The following is a 25,405-nucleotide window of genomic DNA, read 5'->3' as shown; positions in this document are numbered from 1 at the left end:
TCAAAATCGGAAAAGACACCCACATGCACTCAAACACACAAATATACACCATACACACTGATCTATTGAGGGATAACTATAGTGGTCAGGCAGTCAATAATTCAATATTGCATAGAGTCCAGCTATTTGTGGAAGCTGAATTCCATTGTTAATAACAGAAGCAGATAATGAAAGGCCGGCTGAAGTGGCCCAATGGGGACTGTGGTGGAAGCATCAATCACTGCAGGGCACAGCTATAGAAACATTGTCGATTCCATAGCAGGAGCAGGATCGATTACATTTTGGGAATTTAGGAGGCGTTTATTATTTTAAATTAGAAAATGAAAAGGGCAAGTGAAAACAGATTAGAAACTCTTTGTACATGGCTTTATCAATTACAAGTGCAGAAATTCAGGGTAATACATTACAATTTCAGTTTGTTCTTCCAAATTGATTTAATTGATCGCCGCTGTTCAGCTCCATTGACCCATATGCTGGCTCATTTTCCAAATGCAGAATCTGGGTTTTCCTCCGGAGTCATCAGAGCTGTGCTGAAATGTGCTACTAAATCTGTGGGACTTCAAAGCTGTTTTTCTCTGCTCTCTTGTCAGGATCATCGCAGATAGCCAACTCCTATCTGCCTCCCCAGGCAAGACTTAGAGCTCTCTATGTTGGTTTGTGGTTAGAGTTCTCACAACCAGCAGCAGCCAGAGTCAACAGCACCAGCTAAATACACCCATGAGAGCCGGGCAGAGAGAAAAATATGAAAAAGATATATATAGGAAAAACTGCCCTGAAATCCCAAAGAAATGGTTGCAAGCATCAGAAAAGAAGGTAAGATGATGCTGTGTGGAGTGGGCTTCAAATTCTGAATGTCACCAGCGTCATTCATACTGCATCTTTTCAATGGTGAATCCATTTCATTCAGTTTCACCAAAACCCAGAGAGGGCATGTTGCCATGAACCATTAAGATAATCATTTGACACTCATTACTTTTACGGTAATAACTCCTCTTAAAACACCTTTATTATTTTATTAACAGACTCAAATCCAAATTCTGCATCCATTCTGCATTCGAGACACTTTTTCCTTTTGTGTTGCACATCTCTGATGTTCATTTTACAGTCTTGCAACAATCTTGCTGTTATTTGTCAGGATTAATTAAAAAAAGGAGGCCACACAGCATATAGCCACGATTCTAAATAGTGTATTTATCAGGATTTAAAAAACAATAATAATAATCTGATGTCATTAAAAAGGAATGGCTGCTCAGACTTCATTAAAGTGTGATAAGAGCCTAGAGCACATTTCCATGTGCTTTGGTTGTCTGGCGCAATGCCATGCAATTTACAACATCACTTGCAGCTTGTTGGATAGAGGAGAGGCTGTTAAAGTTTTGTTTTGTAGTAATGTTACGAAAGCAAGTATTAAGCCCACAAGATAGATAGATTTATCTATTTGTGTGTGTGTGTGTGTGTGTATGTATATATATATATATATACACACACACACACACACACACACTTTATTTATAGAGCGCTTTTCAGAACAAAATTCACAAAGTGCTTTACATTGCATATAAAATACAGTACAATAGAGGTAGTTTGTGGGATAAATCAACAACAAAAAAAACATTGTTTAAATCATTGAACGGACAATAAATAAAATAACATAACACCACATAATAAACAATAAACAGGCTATCTATGGGAAAGCCTGTGTAAGGGTTTTAAAAGTTTTTTAAAGACAGCCACTGAGGGTGCATCCCTCAGGTTCTGGGGTAGGGCATTCCAGAGTTTCGGTGCCCGGGCTGCGAAGGCCCTATCACCCGTGGTAATATGTTTTGTTTTAAAAGGAGTCAGTAGACCCCTGCCTGCCGATCTGAGGGTACGTGTGGGGTCGTAGGGCTGTAACATAGCTAAAAATGTGTCAATAAAATCTTAAAATCAATTCTAAAATGTACTGGCAACCAATGCAGGGAGGCCAGTACTGGAGTAATGTTGGTCAATAGTCTTGCTGCAGAATTTTGCACTAGTTGCAGGCGGGCTATGGCTTTTTATATATACATACAACATACAAATTAAATTACTCATATTCATTCTCTCTCTCTCTCTCTCTCTCTCTCTATATATATATATATATATATATATATCCCCAATAAACTAGTTCAGCCTCTTCAAGCATATTCTATCTGATGAATACAAAATGGTACTGTAAAATCTAGGAACGTGTGGGTTTGATACATCTATTCAGTTTTCCAGATCGATAAGCAATGCATGGGCGAGCGAGCTTTCATAGCGACAAATGATACCAAAGCAATAATGAACTTTTCCTTGTATGGCAGCTTTGATTGTGATAAGACATTCACCATATTATTATACAGCTCATTAGCGGCGAACCCACCCCTTCTCTCTCTCTCTCTCTCACACAACTTAATGAGTCATGTCCTCTGACAGCAGGCCATTGTTCATTGTCCTATATTCTCACAAAGCAAGGTCAATAAGTCTTTCTATGGACATCATATTCACCTCCTCTCCTTCCAAGTCCACTAATTGAGGTTGCGCACTGGCTGTGATGAACTCTGAGACCCGTCAGTTGGCAGCAACATGGTATTGAATTGCACCAGGACAGGAGCCAACATCCATCAGTCTGGCAAAATGCTAAATCTCTCAGACCGCACATTTCATTACTTCCCCATCTCCGATCTCTCATTAGACCATCCATCCCAACATGGCTAGTTTACACTTTGTCAACTCTGACATATGACAAATAATGTCTGTACAGATACTGTATTTTCAGTTGAAAATAATTCGTTTTTGTCCTTATGACCAAGTACAAATCGTTTCTTTGAGCATGTGTTCCTACCTACACTCAGAGTCATAACTACTCACATTATTGCATTAATTTGTGGCTTTTTGCTTCATTCTCACATTCTTACTTACTGCAATACTCTAGCACGCACGCACAAGCACACACACACAAGCACTGTGTAATGCATGTTCCAAAATACTCCCAAAGCCAATTTTACCATTCATACAGTATTTCTCCAGCATTCATGAATCATCCGTGTACGTGAGTCTGGGGCTGAGGAATCCCTCTTCGGTCCTTCTGAGATTTGACAGTGGAGTGGTGTGTTGGGGAATTCACCAGTATGGTGATGGGAGCTCCTTTCTTGGCTCTGCTTGCTCAATGTCAATCGGAAGATTTTAGTATTCCGCCTTCATTCATCTACTCTACCAGGATGGTGGCCTGCATGCCCACCTTACTTGCACCTGTGACCTTTCCTCCCTTTCCTTCCCAGGACTGAATTACACTCTAGCTTCTGCACTCCAATATTTTATTTCTACCTTTCCCTCTTTCTCTTCTTCTCCAAACCATTCATGTGAAGCTGAAAGTACAGCATGTCTTTGTCCTGAACATTCTTAACTTCTGTCCCCTGACGCTGTACTGTACTATATCTTCCCACCGTTTTGTCTGTCCAGTTCACTCAATGACCACAAGGATGACCTCCGCAAGCGTCTGCAGTACACTACCCACAAACTAGAGATGGTGGAGACGGAGTTCGATTCCACCCGGCAGTACCTGGAAACAGAGCTCCGTCGAGCTCAGGAAGAGCTGGAGAAATTCACAGATAAGCTACTCAGGTTTGTGTAATTCTATTGTTAGACGTGATTTGGTCTGATATCTGACTGTCATTTGGTTAACTATTGGTATAGAGGTGACAGCAAACTTCTGATCAAAGTAGACATTCTTTTAAAGTATACACTATCAGTGTCTAGTTGTATTTACTGGTAATAATGAGGAAGTATGTAAGTAAGTAGTAATAATAATGATAAAGATGACCTATTCATTATTTAGCTGGGAACCCCCTGGAACCCCCTCAAGGAGCCCAGAAGGAGCCCTGTTTTGACCGGCCATTCCGGGCTCATATCTCCCTCAGGTCTTTGTTTTATGATATGTCTTTGTTTTAGGTCTCTGCTGCTACTTTCCATATCTGTCTTGTTAATGGGACTATAAAGGGCAGTTTATCCACACCCTCTGAGGCCTGGTAAAAAGTGATAATACCACATCGGACAGAGAGCTGGAGAAGATAGAATGCCTGTAATAATTCCACTAAATAGAAAGTCAAGGTGCAGGAACAGCTTATTCCATTAAGCTTGCTAATGCATTGGAAGCCAACCAGAGAGAAATGGTGGGTGTGGGGCGGCAGAGAGAGAACAGAAAGAAACAAAGAAAGATTCAAGAGGGTTTATTTGTCACTCATACAATTACAAGTCGGAAGGAAGAAACAAACAAACAAACAAACAAACAAACAAACAAATGAAATATTCTACTGAAACATAATGACGTACTACGGAGCCCCTGAATGGCCATGCATTCAAAATATATTTTATCTTGTCCGTACAAGATAATATCTCGTCCGTACAAGATATTATCTTGTCCAGACGAGATAATATCTTGTCCGGACGAGATAATATCTTGTCCGGACGAGATAATAATTATCGTGTCCGGACGAGATAATATCTTGTCTGGACGAGATAATATCTTGTACGGACGAGATAATATCTTGTACGGACGAGATATTATCTTGTCCGGACAAGATAAAATATATTTTGAATGCATGGCCATTCAGGGGCTCCGTAGACATCTATGTATTTATGTGTTTTATTATTTATTTGTATGACTTTATGTAGGCCTATTGGTTGTGATGACTACTCTTTGCAAACTACATTTCCTGATGGGGACAATAAAGACAATCAAATCACCTTGAGTGATAAAATGGGATAACTTGTATGTGTTCTTTCTTATAGGATACAGAGCAGCTATTCAGCTCTGCAGAGGATCAACCAGGACTTGGAGGACAAGACGAAAAGGACGGTGAGCAGCAACCTGCACCAGTGTTTTTCAAAACATGTTTCAAAATAATTAAAATAGCAGACTTGCAGTACAAACTCGAGTGTTGTCACGATGCATTGTGGGCCTTTAGATCTGCAATTTTCTGTATTTATTATAGTAGGGCTATAGATGATTAATTCATAACGTATTTTGGGTCCCTGGGACACACTAAATGTATATTTTGGATCTCCAGCTGATAGTTTGGGAACCTCTGGTTTACACTTTCAAGAACAAAAATCTCTCTCTGATTGGGAACTATTTCAGAATTGCCTGTGTGAAGCAGATTCCAATTAAAAGCTTTGCTGCTGCACGTAAAACTACTGTACTTCTTCTCACAGTAAGATGGAGTGCCATGATTTTTTCCACCCTAAAACATTATCATCAGGTATTATTATTATTATATAAGGAGGAAGAATGTCTTCAAAAAAGTGTACAGTATTTGTTAAAATGTCGTTTTTATGAGGACACGCCCACCAGTTCATTAAAGTATGCCTGGTTTTCCTGGTGGGTAATAATCCACCTGAACTGAAGTCGCACCCACAGCTGTTGTTGTATGATAAAGAGGGAGGGGATGATATTGTGATGTCAACATATCACTGTTTTTTTCATTGGCACATTTGACTGTCAAGGTTTCAGCCTCCAGGAAGAAACCCTAAATACAAAGGGAAGACATCAATGCACTCCAGTCCACACCAATGCAACTGGTGCATTGGTGATACCAACTAAGCAAGTGATATACATTTAGTCGAGAAGACATACGTAGAGTATAATAACCAGTAAGACGCCTGAGGGCGATCCGCGTTGGTGACAGCAGACTGCTGGGTGAGCGCTGGCGCTTTGGAAATGTCATATGTAAAGTGCGCACCAGATCGTTCTCACTACGGTTGCCCGTATGGGCTTTAAGTGGGTTAAGTGGGCCTGCGGGGCCGGATCTGTTTTACAAGTGCACAAATTATTTTACAGATGCACACATTCTTTTTACGAATACAAAATCCGTTTTACGACTGCACAAATTATTTTACAGGTGATCACATTTTTTACGAATACAAAATAATAATATATCAACATGACCCCATAAGCTCTGTCTATAGTTTGATAGTTTGACCGAAGTTTCACTGTGAAATTGTGGTGCATGGACCTCATTTGCATCAAGTTGAAATCGACCAACTTTATGCAAATAGTTGATTCATCAACTCACTGTGTTGTATCCATCATGCACCACTCGCACACATCGGAAGCTCACCATATAATTCATTGGATTCATCGACTTGACATCAGTCAACAGATCCATCCTCTCTAGATCTTTTTATGGAGCGAGGCCTGCAAGCTAGCTGAGGCAGTAAACTCAAGTGATACTGTACACCAGGGATATTCAGCATGCAGGGGGGCACAAATGCAAAAGGACTTGAAGTCATGGGCCACAAGACTGTGACAACGGTAACCGTTAAGAAATGTGTAATTGGGGGGTGCCCGCTGGCATAGTGGTCCATGCCACATCTTCTACAGTAGGCTCTGGCCTGACAGCGTGTCGGGTGTTCGAGTCCCGTTCATGACGACCGTTGCTGCATCTCTCCCCCAGTCTCTCTCTCCCTCTTTCCTGTCAATCTTATCTATCAATGAAGGCAGAAAAAATAAATCTTTAAAAAAAGAAATGTGTAATTGGTGAATAATAATTATTACTACTAACTACTAAAATGTAATGTATATTAATCAATTAACCATCCACAACTTTTGGCTATGAAAAACATTCAAAAATGGACATCCCTGATATTGTTAGTGTACAACCAACCATCCAATAATGTATTCCGATAGCGTGTTGTTCTGACTCGCCCCATTACTAACCCTGTCCCTAACCCTAACCCTAACCCCAACTGCACACAAAGCCACGTAATCAGACAAATGCACCGTCGGAATTACGAGCTAGCGGATCCCGGATTGGTTCTGCAGGCCGTCAGTTTAATATCACTGCTGTACACTCTTCTCACTCCACAGCTCAGATTGGAACTATTGCTGCTACAGTTACTGCTGCTGGTCATCATGGCTGCATTTCCTCATCCTCACCCCACCCTCACCCCACCATCTACCTACATGCTCTGATTCTAGGACTTCCCCTGTACTGGGTGAAGGTTACTATCGTCACTCCCACTCAATTGTTTGTTCAGCTTTAAAGGACCACTTCACCACTTTTCAACTTATCTTCATATAATAGGTCCTCACTAATAATCATGATAAAATGGCATGATTTTTTTCTACTCAGTCTGTGTCTCATATAGGGCTGTGGGCAATTTAGAAACCAGTCCACCAGTGACATCATCATTAGGCATATCTTTTTTTAAACAATATTTTTTGACAAAAATGTTTTTATTATTGTGAGAACGATGGCTTACATTTTCGCATTGCAACTTTTCAGGACTAGAAAGCCTGCAGTTTCTATTAGCTTGTATTCCCCATCGATGATGTCACTGGTGGACGGGTTTCTGAACTGCCCACAGCCGTCCTATGAGACACAGACTGAGTAGAAAAAAAATTGCGCAATTTTTTCACGATTATTAGTGAGGACCTATAAGATAGGTTGAAAAGTGGTGAAGTGGTCCTTTAAGGTGCATGCTTACAAGGAATGACATGGTTAGAGCCTAAAACAACCCTGTATATGCAGCATATTACCATTCAATAAATCTGCTTCACGTGAGTTGTCTGACTGACCTCTCTTTCCCATTACATACTTACAGTTGGGTGCCACCGATATTGTCCCTTATCATTTGACCCATTTAGGCCTGACCTCAATTTTTTTTTAAATCCTCCAGTTTTCTGAAATAAATATTTTCACGATTTTTCAAAAATAGCAGACCTACAAGCTTGTAGCGCGCCACTCGGTGGCGCGCTATGAGCTTGTAGATCTGCTATTTTTCAATAGCTAAATTATAACAATGTTTAAAACACCAAAAGGGGTTCCCGCCCAAAATGGGTTAACTGTCCCTTTGCGCAGATCACGCAAACCTCAGCAAAAAGAAAAGGACAATATCGATGGCCTCCAACTGTACTTACCTCCACCATTCCTACTCTACCTCGTCCTATTTCTTTACTCTTTCTGGGGTCTTCATCTCTGACTGTCAAGTTGACTGGAGTTCATGTTGCTTGTAATAATAATAATAATATCTGGGACTTCTATAGCGCTTTTCTAATACCCAAAGACGCTTTACATGTGTGGGGGCCGGGGGGGGGGGGGGGGGGGGGGGACAATCACACAATCAGATCTGTATCGACGTTAACAGGAACTGCGGTAATGGTGTCCATATGCACCGCTGTGCTATCACCAGGCCTCTCATAAAAGATGTAGAGTGATGTTGATTTCTGCACGCATAGCTCCACAAACGCACATATGCACAGTCACGCACACACACTAAGAGTGATGTGTTGGAGAACGAGTAGTGTAGCTGCTAGGTAATTTCCTTTGCCTTTTTGTAAAACTCTTTTAATTATTATAATTTAAACAGGACCGCTAGACTAACATTTTAGCCCTCTAATCCATAATAGAATTACACAGACAACATGTCACACGCAAAAACAAGTACATATACAAATTATGAAAAATAGGCAAACATAATGCACTGGCACAGTGTAAATGGCCCAATAGAAGTAGTGTTTTGGTGTCGTAAAAAGCAGGTCTCTCTCCTCTCACTCTCTCTCTTGCTCTGTGTGTGGAAAAGACGGCATATACGGCAACAAGAATTATCTGTTATATCAGTTTAAAAAATAAATGTTAAACGTTTGCACGCACGCACGCACGCACGCACGCACGCACACACACACACACACACACACACACACACACACACACACACACACACACACACACACACACACACACACACACACACACACACACACACACACACACACACACACACACACACACACACACACACACACACACACACACGTATACACTTGTGTGCTAACACATAAATACTCAGACACACACAATCCGCTGATCTGATTAAGTGTTTGGAAGCATGCTGTGACCCTTGGCCTCTGTTGAAAGGGAGCATAATTGGACCCGTGCCTGGTTGGAGACTAAAGCAGAGTGGGAGAGCTTGTGGGACAAAATATCAATATTTGATATATAAGCTTGCTCTCCATAAATGCAGTGAACAGTGTTAATTGTGTTACAGTATAGTAGTCATTATCATAATATCAACAAAACATTTACCAGTGATTGTGCAATTATAAAGCCCTTTGTCTCTCCTTTTGATCTCTAACTCCATGTGATCATGCTCCAAGAAGTAATCTAGCATTTGAACATGCCTGTCTAGCAGCACAGCCTCTCTCACACTCTCAAAGCAATTACATGATCAAAGAAGGACGAGCAATCAATGTCCAAAGTGATTGGCCCTACCATGCAACCTTGTTATGTCTGATTGGCCCTACCATGCAACCTTGTTATGTCTGATTGGCCCTACCATGCAACCTTGTTATGTCTGATTTATGCTTCGCCGTACTATACGACGGTGCCCCGTAACAAAAATAGCTTGTAGATCGGCTATTTTCGATGTGCGACACCATGGTATGATGGGAGCATAAATCAAGCATTAGAAAACGATTACAGGCAGACTGCTGCACTGACAACCTCAGCAGCAGCGAGTCCAATCACTTCTGGTAGAGAGGTCCCATTTTATCCTGACCCGTGGCTTCAGGCGATCGTCAAAGCTGAAGATGAGCCGCCTGCGCAGAAAGGCCCAGATTTAGGATTTATCTTGATTGAACTGGACCCTAATCTCATCACAAGTTTGATCCACGTGGTCCGGCTCCTCACCAGCCGCACTAATCGAACTGTACTATGTGAAAATATAACTCAACCTGCAGCTGCAGTAGTTGCAAACATTACAGACAAGAAGTGATTGCCTCACGGTACATTTGTGGCTTAGGGCTCATAGCATAGCATAGTACTGTCTAATGCTACAGTAGGCTATATATGTGTGTATGTCTCTGGCAGTCAACTGCTGGCTTTGGAAGGCATCAACATGACTTTCCTGTACCTTTCCACTACAGTGACTACACCATATCCAAAGTTGGTAAAACAGCATACAAAATACATAAAACAAATGTGTCAATCAAAGTTAATAGTAAAAGAAATAACCTCCTACATACAACCTGCTACTGTATGCATAAGTACAATAACATTTGAATGTAATTCTTTGAGGCAAATGCATGATGTGTGGATTATTCCTTTGTGGCGAAATAAAATGGAACTTGACAAGTTGAATAATTCAACAGCCACATATGAAATATCTTCAGGATACAGCCATTTAAAACAATGGTTGCCTTGCAGCGCTTGTTGCATCCCATTATTTGTAGTATTGTAAATGTAATCCTTCTCGCCATGTCATGCGGTGAATAGACGGCAAGCATAAAATACCTTCTCATCATGGATCATTCCTTTCAACGCATATACACGTACACTACACATGCACACACATCACTAAATATTCGTGTCATGTGGAATGACTTTGAAAACTGTTGGAATTGTCTGTCTAGCACCAGAGCCTTGATGCAGCTAATCGGTTTTCATGGCACAGGACGTTATGGGATTTCTTTAGAGGCGGGCCTCATTGGGATTGCCATTCCTTTTGATGTCATGTCATGCAATGGTATTTCATGGGTCCTTTATAGTGCACAGTTCGGGCCAACCAGGCAGTGACAAAGGCAGCTCCATTCAAATCATGTTTGTATAATTAAATGTTCTAAGATACCTACACTAGCAAGGTCACAAGGAAAAAAATGAAATGGTTTCATAAGCAACAAAATGAGGGATTAGCACCTGGAGGCTGTGTACAGTCTAGTAACATTGGAAGATCATAAATAAATCAGCCTTTATACAAGTTCAAGTCCATCTGCAGGTAAATTCCCAAAGCAGGTGATCCTGCTGTTGGGCTTCGGGAGGGTGAGTGTCCCGTTAGAATAGATTATCATCAAGGGGGCACGGTGGCACAGTCGGTAGTTACAATTGTGTGAGATCGGAACAATTAAACAAGAGCTCAGATTCACAGATTCATCTTGGGGCAGCTAGAGAGTAGAGACAGTGACGAGGAGCTGTCCATGGTGCTGAACTTCACAGACTATGAATACTAAATGCAGATCAAAGCCCTTTACAGCCATAAACGTAAAAGAAACAATTTAAAATAGGTAATGTGTAATAAAGAAGTGTGTGTTTGTGTGTGTGTGTGTGTGTGTGTGTGTGTGTGTGTATATATATTTTTAAATCTAAAACACTTTATTTTAGCATAATTTGCATATTTTTGCTTTATTTTTGCATGTCATTCAGTATTTCCTCAAGTTTAAAATATCATATCTAAAATATAATGTATTAATTTATAACACAGTATAACACCAGTAAGACGTCCTGAGGGTGAGAAGCATGCACGAGTGTGTCTTGAGTGTACAGGGTTTGATGAGGTCAGATAAACATATGGAATGTCAGAACAGGTAAGCTTCATATATGGAGATCTAAGGGTGGCAGTGGGGGCAGTGTCTTGAGTGTACAGGGTTTGATGAGGGCCCAGGTAGGGGCCTTAATTTTCGGGCCTGTTGAGAACTATAGTTTTCACCAGCTGCCTAATAACTATAGGTCGGGCCCGTCTAGAGTTTGAATGGACAGGTATCAGTCAAAAGGGAGACATCGAAGAGGAAGGACGGGTGGGGAGGGATCAACATATGGAATGTCAGAACAGGTCAGCTCCATATATGGAGATCTAAGGGTTTGAGGTCAGATGTAGAGTTTCTGGCTCCATATACAGTATGCAGATCTAGGTGATAATCCAGTCTTCTCCATGTATGGCTATCCAGGGTTTGATGAGTGAGTGTCGTGATTTTCATATATGGAGACGGCCATAAATGGAGCATGCCACGAGGCGTGACAGACTGACGGCCATATGTGGCGTGACGTGTCACGAGGCGTCACAGACTTACAGACATATATGGAGGCGTGATGGACGGATCGACTGACAGGTTTTGCAGGTTTTCATAGTAATCTGCAACCTGCCTGTCACAATAATTATCCATGGATGTGATATGAACCTGCTGAGTTAAACACAGTCAACCTGGTTGACTGTGTTTAACTCCATACTGTACAATAATAATAATAATAATAAACAGCACTCCCAATAATCATTGAAATGTTGCACAAATGTTTTGGGCAAGAAGCCCTTTTTCAGTGGGCTGAAGGGACACTGAATTCCACATAAATACCACCTCTAAAACAAAGTGCAACAACACAGAAACAAAGATCCCAGCATAAAAGAAAAGAAAAGAAAATAAGTTCTAAATGGACCTTTACACATCCAAATAGACCCTTACAGTCTGTAACTCTGGGAGTGTACAAATGGAACCAAATGGACCTTGCAGCCACAGGTCCATTTGGTTCCATTTTTCACTCTTAAGAGTTATGGGGGTCTTTGAAATGTTTGAGAACCACTGGAACAGAATAGAATAGAATAGAAAACAAAGGAGTTAGCGAATAAATTGGCATGGCTCAGTGCAGAAGTTGGATGGTTTCCCAGCAACACCAGTGAATGAAATAATTACGGAGACCTGAGGCCCTGCAGCATTTGTTATTGTTGTTCTGAAGTCACAGACATCCACAAGGACCAAACTAACAGCCAAATAGCAGATAATGACTTCCTCATACATGGCCACTGCCCACTGGTGTGAAAGGTGTTAAGACGGATAATGTCCCTAGTGAATGCAGGACCTGTGTTGGGAAAGGAGTTTTGTGCGCGCGCGTGTGTGTGCGTGCGTCTCTTTGTCACAACTCCAATGGCCTGAACTAATTAGTACTAGATTTGCTCATCAGTAAAAGCGCTTCAATGGTAAGTGCAAAGGACACGTGGGAGAGTAGCATCATTGTGATTCATTTACTTTGGCCATGCTGCGTACTTGATGATGAAGTCTGTGAATATTATACTAACCACTTTCAACCTGGCATCCCTATTTTGGGCTCCACATTATAGGCACACACATTTGATTTTGTTTTTTATCCCGGGATCCACATAGGAACAGCGTGGCTTCAACATGGATCTCAGACCACCTATTCAATTCAATGAAACTTGCTCACCCAGCGCATGCTCCACCGGAAATGCACACTACTTCCGTGTACGGGCAACATGGTTTGAGCACCAAGCGTGTGCACTATAAAACAAATTAGTGGAGGTGCTTCTGTGTCCTACTTTGTCCTACTTTAGTTTGCAGTGCACTTTGCATATCGTCAGCTTTTTCTAAAGACTGTAATAGATTTAGAAATCAACACTGTGGTGGTTATCTGGCTATCTCCAGAGTTCTAGGTTCAACATCCAATGTTTTGGGGCTGTTTTACCACACTAGAAGACTTTTTTTCCTCTGTGAACCAACGTTCAGTAATTGGATCTTATGGGATTTGGGCTCCATTTGTTGTCCAGTGAAGAGGCAGCACCTCCAGCAGCCTAAATTAAACAGTTTGGCCATTTCTTAGAAATATTCTCACACACTGCTCAGATAACTGAGTCTACACCAAATCAATAAACGAAACAACCTTAACAAGTAAAACATTATTTCTTATACCATTACACTTCTGCATAATTCAACAAGCCGATGGATCAAGCCTTTGCTGGTTGAACCGAGATACAAAGGTTTGATCTTAGGCCATGACTAATGCTAGTGTTACTAGTACATACATAGTACTACATGGCAATTTCAGCAACTTCTGATTCTCTTGTAAACTCGAGTTCCAAGTGTTTCTGTGAGTAATAGCTGGATGAATAAACAGGCAGAGAGACACTAATGGACACAAATGGTGGACACAGAAACATGAGTTCTGGGTTGTGAAATCAATAGCCCTTCTCATTCACTGGATCCAACTACGAACAATTGATAGCATGATGAAATCCCTGCATATCAATTTCCCCTGCTGCCTTTGACATTATGCCTGGCCTAAGTGATAACAATATCTTAATGACAACCTGTGCACTGTGTATGAGTGAGGAGATAGTAAAGATGTGTGTGCTTAGCAATGACTCATCCCTCCTTTCCGTAACACATTAATTAAAATTAAATCTCCCCCTTTTTTAAATACATAACATGATCATTCCAATCCTATCTAGATTGGCCGCTGCTCATTTTAATCTATAGGAGCTCAAGACGCAGTGTTTCAAATTTGGCCTTTATTTATGTCCTGGAGAGGTTTGATCGGTAAGTTAAAATTAGTGATGCACCAATGTATCGGTCCACATATCGGTATCGGACGATATCACTGTTATCGGTCAATATCTGTATCGGCTAATAAAACTGACATTAACCGATGGCAGTAGCCGATATTTATCTGTTGTTGATAAGCATACATTTTGCATTGACTATGTTGGTGTGTTGGTTATCTGCAGCCTACCAAGCTGTAGATTCTGAACATGAATTTCTTGTATTGATTCTGAAGATGTATTTGTTTCCCTGGCACAAAAGGGGGAAATAAAAACAACAAAAACTAAATAAACATCTATCGCTATCAGTATCGGCTAAATTGTTATTTTAAACATCGGTATCGGACAAGAATTTCCATATCGGTGCATCCCTAGTTAAAATCCCTGATAGAAAAAGCTTTAACTATTTAGATTTATATAAGAACTAGAATCTTTAGGATTGTAGTTCTTGTAGAGTGTAACATATTAACTTAAAGTACACATCATTTAATTTAATTCATCATAACAAATAGGAAATTCAGGTCTATTTTACATGATTGTTTACAGGTATACAGTTGGAGGCCATCGATATTGTCCTTTTCTTTTTGCGAGGTTTGCGCAAAAGCACAGTTAACCCATTTTGGGCGGGAACCCCTTTTGGTGTTTTAAACATTATGTTATAATTTAGCTATTGAAAAATAGCAGATCTACAAGCTCATAGCGCGCCACCAAGTGGCGCGCTACGAGCTTGTAGGTCTGCTATTTTTTAAAAATCGTGAGAATATTTATTTCAGAAAACTGGAGGATTTAGAAGGATTTTTAAAATTTTTGAGGTCAGGCCTAAATGGGTCAAATGATAAGGGACAATATCGGTGGCACCCAACTGTAGTAAGCAAACACGTGATGGATTCAAAGTTTGCCAGATACTGTACGTTTGACAAAGAAGCAAACAAAACTTGTGGTGCACTGACGACTGGATCATATTGCAGTCACACCCACCTTCAACACTGCAATATGAGCAAAGGTTTCAGAGTAATGGGCCAGGGAAGGATTGCCAAGGACTGGCTTGCCTTGAGAGCTGATTAATGAGTCCCTTACAGAATTAGATTTGAATATCAATGTTGGCCTATTGCTTAAACTGACATTAATTGCCACGTATTATATTGGCCCTGCACCTCCTGTATTTCAAAACAATCACTGCCATTGAAAGATTATAGAGAAGAGAGGTGGGTGGCTGAGCATGGACTCTGTGCTGTAACATTCGTCAGCTGGTGCTTTGTGACTAATACGGAGCTGGAAAGGGAGGAGTGTGTGTGTGTGTGTGTGTGTGTGTGTGTGTGTGTGTGTGTGTGTGTGTGTGTGTGTGTGTGTGTGTGTGTGTGTGTGTGTGTGAGAGAGAGAGAGAGAGAGAGAGAGAGAGAGAGAAAGAATGCAGAGAAGAAATAAGATTAGTTAAAATCTATGGAAGATGTTGCCTCTTCATCTTCTTAGTTATCTTTCATTTGTTTCATGAACATTGAAAATGACTGGAATGTCTATCTTCGCCACCTTGTGTTTTTCTCTCTCACTCGTCTGTGCATGCCAATGATGCCACACACACACACACACACACACACACACACACACACACACACACACACACACACACACACACACACACACACACACACACACACACACACACACACACACACACACACACACACACACACAGTCTGCCAGAGTAATTGATTTGATATGAGCTCTGTCAACTGTAATCTTTTTTTAATTAAGACCTGCTGCTGGCAAAGGCCTCAAAATGATATTGACTGTGTGTGTGTGTGTGTGTGTGTGTGTGTGTGTGTGTGTGTGTGTGTGTGTGTGTGTGTGTCTCTCTCTCTCTCTCTCTCTCTCTCTTGCTTGTTATTCCTCCTCCCTATCATCTAATTGTCTTGTATTGCTCCTCTAAATTTTCCTTCCCTCATCCTTCTCTCTTTATCTCGACACTTCCTCTCCTCACCCTGAACCTCCTCGCTCTTATCGCCTGCTCTCCTCTTCCTCCCTCACCCACCGCCCTGTCCTCATTGATTCCCTTTCCCTACTCCCCACCACTGCCTGTGTGGCAGTCGCAGCACCATGACGAGGAGAAGAGGGCCCTCAGCCGAGAGATCATTGTCCTCAACAACCACCTCATGGAGGCCAAGATCACCATCGATAAACTCAGAGAGGACAACGTGAGTATGAGCCAAATCAAGTCTCATGTCACTTGAGACAAGTCAAAGTCAAGTCCATGTCAATGCACACTTTGGTGACATTTGAGCACCTACTTGTACTAGATTCTCAAAATGAAAACTTGATGGTAATACAGTAAATTATCCAAGATGCAAACTCGATTTTTCTGTTTGACCTTGAGTACCTTGCAATCAATGGGCATCCTCAGGGACCACCACAACATTTAGATGGGGCCTCATTTCAGGGGCCTATGGGAACCGGCTAGTGCCACCCCCTTTTCCTTGATGTGATTTCACTTCTATAACCCTATCTGATCAATGGAGCATTATGGCAATTCGTGCAAATGCAGCCATTGATTGAGGTCAAAGTTCATCATAGCGGGAGGAGAGGTCAGGCCTCTGAGCAGGAAGCTACCCACTCTTTGAATTGAATTGTGGTCATAACATGGAATAAAGCAAATATAGGCTGAGGCTATATGGAACAGGTCTCAGACTAAACTAGGAAAGCTAAATGTGTTGCTCTAGTCTACACAATGTAGACACAATGTACATGTACTGTAGATATTTAGACAACAGTAGGGGCAGCCACATTCAATTCCCTGTCATTTCGCTTTCACTAGAGATATTTGATTAAAAGTCGACAAGCTTGCATCCGACACAACCAGAAAAAGCCCACAGGGCTTTAGCAGATTTTCCCAAAGGCTCCCCCCTCAGCACAACTGACATGACAATGACAAAGTGAGAGGCAGGAGTTCTATTTGTGTTGACTGTAAAAGGCCTCAGGGGTCTCAGATGTCCCCTGGCAAAAAAAAGAAAAGAGAAAGAAAAAAGAAAAATTAAGTGAATGGAAAAGCGGTCACTGTTAACTAGCAGGGGAAATGAGCCCGTCAAAGAGAAGGCTTTGATGTCGCTGTAAGTCTTGTCAACAGTAACTGTCTTAGCAGAGAAGAGAGGGAGCAGGGCAGTCCAGGCAAATTCATATTAAGGTACATATGAAGACAGAGGAGAAAAAGCACCATATGACATGTGATAAACCATCCTTTACAGAAATGTACTGTATTGCACCCCACAGGGGCAACATTCTCCAGTCCAGTCTATCAAATAGGAGTCTATTAAAAGGAAATCCACTAGCAAAACTCTCCACCATATCCTGATGTGCTTGACCTTAACACATGCTACACGCTGTAGTAGAGCCTCGCTCACTGCACGTCACACTGCCACAGGCTCAGAGCACTATGCTCCTTCCTATGGATTCTACTTTCTACGAACACCTTGAATCACCCGAGAATGAGAGAGAGAGAGAGAGAGAGAGAGAGAGAGAGAGAGAGAGAGAGAGAGAGAGAGAGAGAGAGAGAGAGAGAGAGATGGGCTAATTAGCCTGGAGGCTGCAGATAAGAGGAAGGCCTGTTTGAGACAACTGTAATGACATTAGCATAGATTGTATAAGGCAACTAGAGGAGACGAAATACAAGTGAAGAAGTTGTGTGGAGTTAATAAGACACTGCATACCATTACTGGCATCTCCAGAGGGCCCAGGGGAGCTTAAAGAGGGAAAACAAGCCGTTTGATTGATTTATATCACCCTCAACATATGAGTTTGTTCCATTGATTATGGACTATGCTGTCCTTAAGTGGTCTTACTGTAGCTTCATGGGGCATCTGTAGCTTCATGGGGGGGCTCTAGTCTCTACATACTGCTACAGCCTGTCACACTGGACTTTATTCTAAAGCGCCAACTTCTTTCCTTCATTTAAACGTATTCGCTTAGAGATGTTCAAACTAATTATTATCTCTCTAACTGGGATAAGGGGTTAATACTCTGGGGCCCCTTTTCCACCGGTTTGGAACCGGTTCAGTTCATTTAGGTTCTTAGTTCATGAGCCAGACTTCTAAAATGTGAACGTTAATTATGAATTGAGTGGGCAAAACCACATCTATATTAAATTGTTTATACTAGGATCAATATAAGTAAATTAATGTATGAGAACACTTCCACTGTAGTAGCTTTTTCATATTTTCTATTTGTTTTAGATATTATCCTATATAATGCCTAATTTGCATATTTAAATTAAATTAAATTTCAGTAATGAACTGGGGAAGTTTCATGGTGATAACTATTCATTTCATTTTTACCTATTCACCTATCGCGTATGTATCACGGTGAAAATAACAAAATGTGTGATAAATATGAAAACATCAGACCCGTCTGAAGTGAGTGGTGCTGTACTGTACTTGTGCTGTACGTACTGTAGTGTAGGCTACTGTACTGTACTGTACAAGCCCTCCTTTCTGGCCTGTGTGTGTCTGTGTATTAGGCTGTGCAACAGTGACACTTGGTGGTGAACAAACGCTATAACACCATTTTCGTCCTCGGACACAGCCAGGGACAGACCCAGGGTTACAGCCACACACATAGCTGTTTATTGCACCACTCAAAAGCTACTACTGTGGAAGGGTTACCATATATTAATTTACTTATATTTAATATAGGTATGGTTTTGTAAACTCACTTCATAATTAACGTTCCAATTTTGGAGGTCTGGCTCATGGACTAAGAACCAAAAAGAACTGAACCAGTTCCCAACCGGTGGAAAAGGGGCCTGAGTGCCTTGTGCAAGGGCACCTTGAGGGTGGCTGGCTGTTGATGGCAAGGGTACTACTTTTTGACATACAAGTTTGACGTGAACTTGGTGATGGATGATCTTTCTTGCTCTTCCAGGACCTGTACAAGAAGGACTGCAACCTGGCAGCCCAGCTGCTACAATGCTCCAAGTCTCAATACAGAGCGCACAAAATGTCTGAGGTGAGTTCTCTTATAATGGGTGATTTGTACTTAGTTGTGTCACGGACCAGAAATAGACCTTTTCAGTGCAGGACACGGTGTGCAACCAAGTATGAATCAGGCATAACACTGCTGCACTGAAGGCATCAATGGTGGAAAAGGTACTCACATTTCTTACTTAAGTAAAAGTATTAATACTGCAATGTAGAAATACAAGTAAATGTCCGGAATTCAAAATGTAGTTACTTTCCACCACTGGAAGGCATCAATGTATTGATATGGTACAGATACAGTAATGAATGAATTAAGCACTACCCCAGACTAAGTCTGGGAGACGGTGTGGGTCGCAAATGACTGTACATGTATTTGTTTGCCAAGTAACAGACAATTATAAATGTTCTTATGGTTGTACAGTTAAATACAAGTATGTTCTGGAAACAATATTATTCCTTCATTGCAAAGAGGTTAGCTTAGCATTAACTGTCTGAGGGAGTTCTTAGAGGGTGTCTTACGGTCACTGACAGTCACAGTGTCTCTTATTTCAGACTAATGACTGTATCAAGTACATTCTGAATGGATGAAAGTGAGGTTTTAGAGAACACAAAAAAAGACACAAAATGAGATGAGGGAGATGAGGGACAAAGCAATATCATTTGTTTCAATCAAAAATGTGTGGCCATAATGAATGGAATTATGTAAATTGTAGTTTGATATCTCTGCTGTGGGGCAGAAACCAGCTAACTCCAAAATTAAAAGATTTCAGGAAATGAACCAACTAAATATAGAGATATTGCTTGTTCTGTGATCTTGATGAAATTGAAAACGAAGTTCACTTTTTGTTTTACTGCTCTAAATATGATGACATAAGGGATATTTTGGTTAATACGATGTCTTCTATCTGTGGGGATTTTCTAGATTTAAATGACTATGTTTGACTTTTGTTGTGGCAGATTTTATTTGTCATGCTTGGGAAAGAAGACAGAGTACTCTGTATAAATCTGAGTTGTAATGTAATGAATTATGTAATGTAAACATGCTGTAAATTAAATTGTGAAATGGTGTCTTATAAACCCATGAGGGTTGGGCACATTGTGTGCAGGACAAGAAAATAAATAAACAATCAATCAATCATTTTCAGGAAAAAGCATTTTCAGGAAATGAAGAAAAACATATTTTTAAAACAATTGAATGCTGCCTCATAAAAGTTAGTATTGTACCTTTATATATTTTCAGATAAAATAAAAATAAAAGAACAGTAAATTGTAGTAGCAATACCAAGCACTTTGAATTAAGTGCTGCAAACACAATTATCAATATCCTGATCAATGTTGGCAAAGGAACATCACCCTGTCTGCTGCCGTGTCACAATTCTCTTCTGCTCTCCAGCTTTTTGGTTAAGTGTCTGCTCTCCAGTATTTCGTATAGTAGAACTAGAGTGTTTCGTGTCTACCAGATACGACACTTGCATAAATGGCCAAAGTAAGCACGCAGTATTGCTGTATGGCTTTCCATGAATTAATACAGCAGAGCTACAGAATATGTTATAGTAGGTTAATTAAGATTCATGTTAGATATCAATCATTGCTGAGCTAGCTTGTTTGGGAACACATAGATGGCGAATCTGTCACGTGTTCTTACCCTGCAGCCTCACCTACTTTCCTCCTCTATTCCCTCCGGGAGAGGCAATGCTAAAAATAGCTCTGACTTCAAACATGGTGGTTATTTTATGCCAAGGCAAGCTTCTATTTCTTAACAAAGCTAAGTCAGTATTTTATCTTTTTCCATTCCCAGCTGGCGGCCCAGAGCACTGGTTTAATTTGAATCTAAGCCATTCCCTGTGGAGCTGATGTGTGTTTGATGGTAAAGAGAAGAAAGCAGAGAGAGACAGAGAAAGAGACACACAGAGAGATACAGAGAGAGAGAGAGGGGGGGGGGGGGGGGGGGGAGAGAGAGAGAGAGAGAGAGAGAGAGAGAGAGAGAGAGAGAGAGAGGGGGGGGGGGGGGGAGAGAGAAAGAGACACACAGAGAGATACAGAGAGAGAGAGAGGGGGGGGGGGGGAGAGAGAGAGCACACGTGATAGATAAGGAGAAAGTGAAAGATTGAATGAGGGATGTGTTATTGTTGCAGAAACCCAATGGTAGAAAGAGAGAGAGAGTGAATGAGTGAAGAACTGTTCTCCCCTGACCTGCTATAAATAGACAAAGAGGAACCAGTAGTATCTAATTGACAAGAATACTTCTTCAGACTAGTTTTATCAGTGGACATACACACACATACGTGTGTGTATGCGAGCCGTGTGTGCATACTATATATGCGTGCATACTATGCTTGCATATGTGCGTACTGTGTAGGCAGAGAGAAAATGTATACATGCCAAAGTTATTATGAGTTTAACAGCTGCTGAGCTCCATTGAGCTGTGAGCTTTGTTACATTTTCAATTATGTTAGTTCATGTAGCCTTTCAAATATTTTGAGTGTGGCGAATACAGAATGTCTACTGTATGATAATGCATACACCGCAGGTACAGGTAGGTTGATTTCAAAGTGTGTATTAAAAATCACACTCGTGTGAAGTGAGGGGCACTCTTATCATCGTACATCATCAGACACATGACGTAAATTTTCCATTCATTGTCAATGGGAATTTAATGTTTGTGTAAGATGAGAATCTACACTAATAGCTGAATATAGGACAATGTTCTTTGCAAGATAAGTAAACTAACAATGTGGGAGAACAGTAACGCCACATTAGTTAAAGCAGAATGCAAGAAAACTTTGACAAAAGCAAAATGTTGTGTTCAGCGACTTTTTTTTAATACAATTTCATTAGGGAGGCCGATCAGAGTAAATATCCCATGGGGTACATGAACAGGTCTGGACTGAGGGCTATGGGAGAATTAATTACTTTTCTAAACCACAAGTATAGATTGGAATCTGAAGAATTGCACTAAAAATACTATCAACGCAGAGGAAGAAGGTACAAAAACGTGTGAAGGAGACTGTAGCTGATTGTAGAAATAATTAATACAACACTTTTCATGCATCCTTCTACAGTATATAAACAGAAGGCTCTACTGGTATATAAGCTGAGGAATGTCCCACTCAGCAGTTGCACTGAAACACCAAATAGCTTCTGTTAAAATGATTTTTAATCTGCTAGTGACATTTCGAGCAACAAGGCTCTTCCACAGACTTCTCAACAGACTAGATTGTAGAAGTCTGAGGAAGAGCCTTACGCCAGGGCTCCACCGGACGCGTTGCGTCTCCGTCGCGTGCGTCAAAAAACGCACCGGTTCAATTTTAATGCACGCGTTAATGTCACGCAACGCGGGCAGTGGAGCCACCCTTCATTGATTAAAAAGGGAACATTCCCTGACGGTGACGGAGACGCGACGCTGACGCGCCCGGTGGAGCCCCGGTGTTACTGATCGAAACGTCTGTCTAGCAGATTAAAAATCCTTTTAACAGAAGCTGTTTTCTGTGCAGGTGTTTGTGTTTCAACTAGGTATTTCTTGATCCGTAACCCATCTGATTTGATTTTGAGATGGGCATGTTTTTTGTTTTGTTTTGTTTTCCTCTCAGCACTTGCAACATTGTTGGACCTTTCACAATAGTTACCTCTATCCTTTGGTCCACTCCACAGTACACCTCAATCTTTTAAAACCATACTCATCTGTATCATCCTCTCATTATTTCACCTCTCTTTCTGATTGCCTGTCTTTCTATCTCTCACCCTCTCAGCTGCCAGTGGATTTCCAAGAACGTGTCAGTTCTCATATGGAGAAACATAATTGTGGCAGCGGGGCCACCATGGCGATGTGCCACTCATACGCAGATGCTGTGCCCACATCTGTAATCGCTAAGGTGCTGGAAAAGCCTGAAGCAGGAAGCAGTAGTCCGGTGACGCGTACTCCCAGCCCACAGCCACAGGACGGGGACTTTCTGTCTGGAACGGGAAGCACTGACCACCTCAATCGCCGCATTTCATACAAGAGCTCCGACATGTACAGCAGCGACACGGCCCTCTACTGCCCCGAACGGTGGCAGGACATCGAACGCAGACAAAGCGTGGACCTTCATGGCACCGGGCTGCTCCAGCTCCATGCCCAGAACTCCACCGATAGCAACCCCAATGAGGAGGCCTACCACTCGGGGAGTTTCTCCCCCCAAGAGCCAGCCTCCTCCTTCCACAACCAAGATGAGTTTGGCACCGGGTCCCTTCCTGCCTCCAGTTCCTATTCCAGCTTCAGCCTGGCATCAGATGAGAAAGGGGGAGTTAGTGGAGGTTGTGGGCGTACTGCCAGCAGTACCTTATCCTCTTCCCATCAGGCTCTATATATGGACTGGCGAGACAGTGGAAGCGGTGACTATGAGCATAAAAGCATGTCTTCTTATGATAAAGACAGCTCGTGCTTCCCCAAGTCCCACAGCATCCAGCACATGGTTGCTCCCAGGAGCCCACAAAAGGGCAACTCACCAGCATACACACGGACGGCGTCCTGCTTCAGTGAGCCATACCATTCCAGCAGCCCTCGTTTGGCCTCTTCTCACAGCATGGGCTCGACCTCAGGGTCATCCCAAGCGTGTGGCGGAGCTGCGAACAGCGGTGGCAGCGTCCAGGTCCCCGAGGACGAGCTGAGCGGCCGCTGGAGACAGCTGAGTGTGGAAGACATCAACTCGTTCTCGTCTTCCTACCGCAACGCCAGAGGATGCGTTTCTCCCTACAGTTTCTCGGAACGGCACTTCGCCATGGGCCCCTCCAGCAAGGCCAAAGTGGGGCCCCTCTACAGCAGCTTCCAGGAGGGAGATGACGTCTTCCACAGCCGCGTGCTCGACCAGTGTTTCGCCATGGGCACTTCTTCACCTAATCTTCAAGGTTCAAGTCCCAAGAACCCAGGTCATGGGCTCCGTAAGCAGGAGAAAACCCTGGCGCTGTACAGGGCCAAGAACGACAGCCAGGACTCGGAGTGCAGTCTTTTCCTCTCAGGAAGTTCGAAAGAGAAGGAGACTGGTGGGGCTGCAGCAGCGGGGGGGAGCAGTAAGAAGGACTATGTCAACCTGAGTGCAGACAGCTCCGCTGAGTCCTTACACCAAAGCTCACTAGAAGCCTCCAGTCTCCAACACTACCCCTGTCCCAGGCCAAGTTCCCGTCCTCGGCCCAGTTCCAGTTCTGCAGTCAGCCTCGGACCCGCACTCCCAAAGAAGACCTCTCCAAGATACCAAAAATTTGGCAGCACGGGACTGACGAGGAAGGACAGTCTGACCAAGGCACAGCTGTATGGCACACTGCTGAACTAAGTGGATAAAACAGAGCTCTAAGTTTTATGCATGGTAATGATTCCTTACCCTACTGTATTGTGCTGTACTGTATGTCTTCAAAGTTCCCCTGCAGCAAACACATGAGTGTCAAGATGTTTTTGTTTTATGTATACTAGCCAAGGCACGTTTTCGTTACAGTCTGCAATGCAACACTGTAGTTTTGTTTCTCTATTGAGGTATTTATGTCATGAGAAATTGTAGCTATCTGAGAGACCAGCTATTTAATATGTTATATATATTTTTTATGTTACTTTATACAGTTTAGAGCCATTGGGATGACCCTACATTACATTTCTCTAAATAAACAATTAATGAACAGCTAATTAAACACAGCAACGTAAATGTAATCTGCACCATATTTGGTGTAAGTATTGTCGGGTAACCAGCAAAAGACCATTAACCACCTAATGCTGAATCACGGATCTTCAGGCTCTGGATACGATGCGTTTTGAGCTTGTAGATCAGTTACTTTTGAATCATTTAATTAAAATACTTTAGAACATTTGGCCTGTGCTCAAAATTAGTATGCAAGGTTGAAAGTGGTTAATTCCTGCTCTAATGGATAGAGTATGGATAATGGAATAGGTATGGTACTGTGTAATGGTGTGGCACAGAACCTCCCAAGCAAGTTCCTTTTCTACACACCCCACTATCTAGACTTAATTAACATGATGTACAGAGGACATTATGTGTAGAGGACCCTGCTGACTAGAGGCTGTTAAATACTAATTTCCACTCTTTTCTCTTGAACAGAAATGCATGACATGTAATGCATACAGTATATATGAATAAGCTGGGAGGAAAATGCACATTTTATTGATATAGAATATCTATAACGGCAAGATGTTTATAATTGGGCTGAGTCTGATTGCAGTGATCTCACACAGGGAATTCTGGCAATTAAAAAATCTCAGAAATAGACTGTTGAAATGAATGCGTTGAAGTGGAACATACAATTCCAATTCTTATTAGATATTCTAATGGCACAAACTTCAAATGTTTATTCAGACAATGGCC

The 25,405-nt window shown here is 41.8% G+C and overlaps 1 protein-coding gene across 1 annotated transcript; it reads left to right on the top strand.

Moving 5' to 3' along the window:
- Positions 1 to 742: 742 nt before the first annotated feature.
- begain (brain-enriched guanylate kinase-associated) lies at positions 743 to 24,367 on the top strand (the record flags this gene model as incomplete). The annotated part of the gene is made up of 6 exons (XM_079527639.1): positions 743 to 813; positions 3,463 to 3,624; positions 4,792 to 4,858; positions 16,182 to 16,289; positions 19,006 to 19,089; positions 22,811 to 24,367. The coding sequence occupies 6 exons, from the start codon at positions 743 to 745 to the stop codon at positions 24,365 to 24,367; spliced, it is 2,049 nt and encodes a 682-aa protein (XP_079383765.1).
- Positions 24,368 to 25,405: the final 1,038 nt, after the last annotated feature.

The sequence above is a fragment of the Electrona antarctica genome (genome assembly GCF_951216825.1).
Source record: "Electrona antarctica genome assembly, chromosome: 18".
In the NCBI taxonomy this organism is placed as follows: domain Eukaryota; kingdom Metazoa; phylum Chordata; class Actinopteri; order Myctophiformes; family Myctophidae; genus Electrona; species Electrona antarctica.
Note: the sequence above shows the minus strand (reverse complement) of the source record. Positions and strands in the feature narration are given on the sequence as shown.